The sequence below is a fragment of the Prunus avium genome, chromosome 8, assembly GCF_965620075.1.
Source record: "Prunus avium chromosome 8, drPruAviu1.hap1.1, whole genome shotgun sequence".
NCBI classification, from domain to species: Eukaryota; Viridiplantae; Streptophyta; class Magnoliopsida; order Rosales; family Rosaceae; genus Prunus; species Prunus avium.
In genome coordinates this window covers 29,976,556-29,981,128 of record NC_142291.1, presented here as the reverse complement: position 1 = coordinate 29,981,128, position 4,573 = coordinate 29,976,556, and the positions used below count along the sequence as shown (strand labels likewise).

At 36.9% G+C, this 4,573-nt stretch overlaps 1 protein-coding gene across 1 annotated transcript; it reads right to left on the bottom strand.

The window, feature by feature from the left end:
• Positions 1-253: 253 nt before the first annotated feature.
• Positions 254-2,043, bottom strand: LOC110767916 (CDPK-related kinase 6-like). Its single transcript, XM_021971580.2, has 4 exons — positions 1,842-2,043; positions 1,706-1,768; positions 1,435-1,604; positions 254-773 (listed from the first exon to the last, which is right to left on the bottom strand). The coding sequence occupies exons 1-4, from the start codon at positions 1,842-1,844 to the stop codon at positions 662-664; spliced, it is 348 nt and encodes a 115-aa protein (XP_021827272.2). The 5' UTR covers positions 1,845-2,043; the 3' UTR covers positions 254-661.
• Between the last annotated feature and the right edge of the window lie 2,530 nt (positions 2,044-4,573).

Sequence of the window (4,573 nt, the reverse complement as noted above, 5' to 3'; positions counted from 1 at the left end):
TGCGATTTTTCATATTTAAATATAATAACTGTTTTCATTCACACATTAAAATTAAATATTATAATATATAATTTCCAACAAAAGTAACCCTTGAAAGTTACTTAAAAATGAACAATTCTAATCATGAAACAAGTAGTTAGAGCCGTATCAATCAAAACGGAAAGCAAAAAGACATTAAGAAAAAAGAACTTTTGGGCTAGTCTGAGTTAGATGCATCGCTCTGAAAAGTAAGCTTGGTTTTCAATTGAAGCCACAGAGGAGTTTTACTACACTGAGGCAATTCAAGCATGTTTCACAGTAACTAGACAGATGTTGGAGACGAGGTTAATTCAACGTGTACAATACATCTAAGGAATTGAAGAATATGTAATTACCCATTTAGGCAAACTAACTACAGCTTTACACTCACAGTATCAACAACACAGCATTCAAACTGGTAACCAAGCTTGCACCTGCAGTGTACGGGAAGCTCAAACCCCTCTCCACCAATTGGCAGGGAAGCCTCATTCATTGTGTGCCAAAGCAGATTGTAAATTGGCCATCTTGCCTCCAAATCTTGAAATTCAATCATTGGGCACAAGCACCATGTCTATCAACACGTAGCACATCTCGTTTGGCTAAAAAGCATACACAAATAATGCTCTATATCTTCACTGTGCTTTCACAAACATCTGGCTGGACACACCATGCAACAAATCCACGTTCCCATCAGTGTGCCTAATCCAGTCATGGAGAACCATATGAAGCGGGATTGAGGGACCAAATCCAAGTTCCTGAAACACATTTTGAAGAGAGAGTAAATAAAAATAGTCTCAGTTTGCTACATTCCAAATTGTACCGAGCCTTATAACTCTTTTTGGTTTCTAGAATGCTAATCAACAGGTCACGATGGTGTTTACTAATATAATATGGCATCAAAGGTCAGTATAGGGCATATGCCATGCAGCTTTCCTGCCACCTACACTACACCCACATTATAGTCCTACATATGATATAACAAGTCCATTTTTCCGAATTTGAGCATTGAAATTGCATACAGTGAGCTCAACTAAAATCCGGGTTGCAAACATTACTAACTGCAGTAGTTCAAAATTTTCTTTTTCTCTGGATGTGGAGCAAACTAGTAAATCATTACTGTGATGGAGGAGTGAAATACATTGCTTCAATTCGAAACAAAAAGAGGACTTGGTCAAAACAAGTTAATGTGTAATATTGTGATCACTAGTTCTCTCCACAGTAACTCTTTATCTGAGGTGATTTCTGATTGCTTATTATTTACAAGTGTAACAAGGCAAAGAGAATTTGTTAGAGATGTAAATCAAGTCCAATTTATATGTATCACGTTGAATACTCAGAAATCAACCTATGATTATCATACTGTTTAATTTAATTTAAAGCAAGACTGCAAAACGCAGCATTAAAATTTCAACTTACTGAAGCAAGTTCTTCAATGACAATTGCTCTGTTTCCATCCCTCTCAAAAAGTTCAAACACACACATCGAGCATGTTGTTCGCAAAGATCAAGTGCCTCGAGCTGATGAACACTTAATGCAGCGGCACATAACTCTTCAAAATCCATTCTTCTGTATTGAAGTGCATTTAGCTGTCATGGAAGAAATAACCAGTCGGTACTTTTACAACACATCTAATACCATAGAAAAAGGCATGGAACATCAAAACAAACATTAGCAACCAAATTATTACCGATGCAATGAGATCAGAAATCCGAGACTCCTTCATTGCATCTGTAGCATTTTTCATCAAAGCCTGCCGAGGACAAAATGAAAAGAACAGTTTGAGCGGTAAATTATCTGAGAGAGAGAGAGAGAGAGAGCGCAACCATTCTAATTGGGACTTAAGGAGTAATAGGAGGCTGCCTCAGGTGTAAAACAGGAAGACAGAGAATTGAGGTTGTGGAGATGGCGTTTGAGGTATATATGTGATTGCTTTTTCTGGAATTTGAGGTTTCAGGAGGCGCATTTCTGGAATTGAAGAAGTTTGATGTTTATCAGAAGCACAACGGTAGCTGACGGAGGAGATGAACCTTACAGTCGAAGTCGGATGATATTTCATTTCTCATTTTTTCATTTTTATTGTGGGTCTCCTTATTTCAGGCCCGTAGAGCCTAACCAGTGGGTCAACTGAAAGGCCTGTTTGGTGGGCTGGTTTGGACTGAACAAGTCCAGTGGGTCTCCTTATTTCTAGTCCATTGTTTGATGGAGAGGCTAGAATGAGGAGGTTGAGTGAGGAGCTTATTTGAGGAGGTGAAATCTCACCATCAACAACTAAAAACAAAGCACATGGGGGGATGCATTGGGGGGTCCACACCCCTTTTGATGGTGAGATGAGCCTCCTCAAATAAGCTCCTCACTCAACCTCCTCATTATAGAAGCTCCCATTGTTTGATGCTACGGGTTTTCAATTCGGTTTAATCTTGTGAGATTATTTTTACTCAGTAGGCTACAATTGATCAAAAATAGCAGCTCTTGCTAGTCGGATTTTGCATGAGTTTCTAATCGTCTCACTAGGTTTTATTTACTTTTAATCTAACTTTGCATTTTGAACCGTTGTTCTTGCAACATGTGAAGTTTGTGATTTCGATAAAAGATGCGCTCTTTCTGATCCCGATTTGTCACCCATCTTCGTCAACCAAAATTAATGCTCTGATACCAATTATTGTGCTTAGAGTGCCAAATTGAACTAATAATAATAAATTAAATAAATTCTGATTTAAGTTGAGGTAACATATAAGACGACGAGAAATTTTACAAGTTTTCTTACAAAATTGACTCACTCATAACCTTACGGAAGCCACTTTTATAACTAACACAAAATGACTTCCCAACAAACAAGTAAAACCAAAAACTAATAAATAGTAATAAGAAAATCTAAGGGTAGCCACATGCATAATGACTACCTACATCAAATCGAGCCATTTCCTAAAATAGGAGGCTGCCTCAGGGGTAAAACAAAAAGAAAGAGAAGTGAGGTTGTGGGGATGGCATTTGAGGTATGCGATTGCTCTTTCTGCGAGCAGGGTGTCAGAGGGAGCACAGGGGAAGGAAGATGGCTTGTGAATATGAGGTTTCAGGAGGGGCATTTCCGGAATTGAAGAAGTTAGAGGTTTATCAGAGGCACAACGGGAAGTAGAACGGGAGGACGAAAATTACAAGAGAGTCAAAGTAGGATGTTTTATATATTAATCAAAAACATATTTTTTCTTGTGGATCTTTCAATTTCAGGCTCCGCTTTGGTTTGGTTCCATGTGCTCAATCCCTGCAGCTGGGCTTGGACATTGAGAACCCTTGGGTCCAGTAGAGATTTTTTTTGGCTCAAGTTGAAACGAAAAGTGAGAAAATGCTTGCCTCTTAGAAACTTATGTTTCAGGCCAATTACAATTGAACATGTGTGCATAATGAAGAGATGGGTTACGGTTGTGCATTGAACAAGATGAAGAATTTGGAGAATGGAGTCATCAACACTATGGAATAAGTAATGGAAGCAAATTGGCAATTGGTTTGATGGCAAGTGGAATACATATTAAATTCATGAATGGAGGGATTTGATGAATTTAGAATTGCTCCCATTTTCCTATAAATAGGAGGAGATATGGCATTGTAAAATGACACCAAGCTCCACAACTCTTGAGCTTTCTCTCTTCCCTCCATCTTTCTAAGTTTTAATTTCTGTTTTTAGTTTAATTTTATTATGGGGAACTAACTCCCTAGCTAAGGCTAGGGAGAAAGCTTTTAATATAAGTGTGTAATTTTTATTAGTTTGATCCAAACTTAAGCTTTAATGTGAATTTGTAGTTTTTGTTCAAATGGAATTTGTAGTTTTCTTTTTAATTAATTGATGAATGTTTGATAATCTATTTCATGGGTTCAATCATGTTTTTCCCATTGTGTAGTAAAAACTTTCATGCTTTTAAAAGAGAAGAGAATTACTAAAGATTAATAGAATTTTGATGAAGATTATTTTTTGATAGTTTGTTGCCAATGGTACAAGTTATGCTTAGAATACTTCTAAAGGAAATTAAAAAGAACTTTAATTATTTTGAACAACTACAATGGAAAATATTTTGTGGATCAAATTATTAAGAGTTGCATGCTTATGTTAAAAGTGGAACCCCAATGCCTTAGTGTTTTAATCAATTAAATTTTCTCTAAATCAAATCTTGCATAAATCTACCTCTCAATCATAATTGTTCTTTTTCATCTCTGTTATTTTCTTTACACTGCTCTCTGTGGATACGACACTCGGACTTCCAAGCTACACTGCTATACGACATCTCCCTTGGGTTTTGCAAAGTGGTGCGAACAAATTGGCGCCGTTGCCGGGGAGCGGCTGGTCAAAGAGTACAGAGATCCCCTTGGTCAGAGGTTTGCTGGTTATGTGAAATTCTTCACATATGGTACACTCTTTCCAACTTTCATCCTATTGTTAATATATATATTTTTTTTTAAATTTTGTTTTTGTTTATTTATTTACTTACTTTATGCGACCTAGAGATCACCCAGGAAGGTTTGTCAAACAGTCTGAAACTGTTAATTTAGAACATTCTGCTTCAAC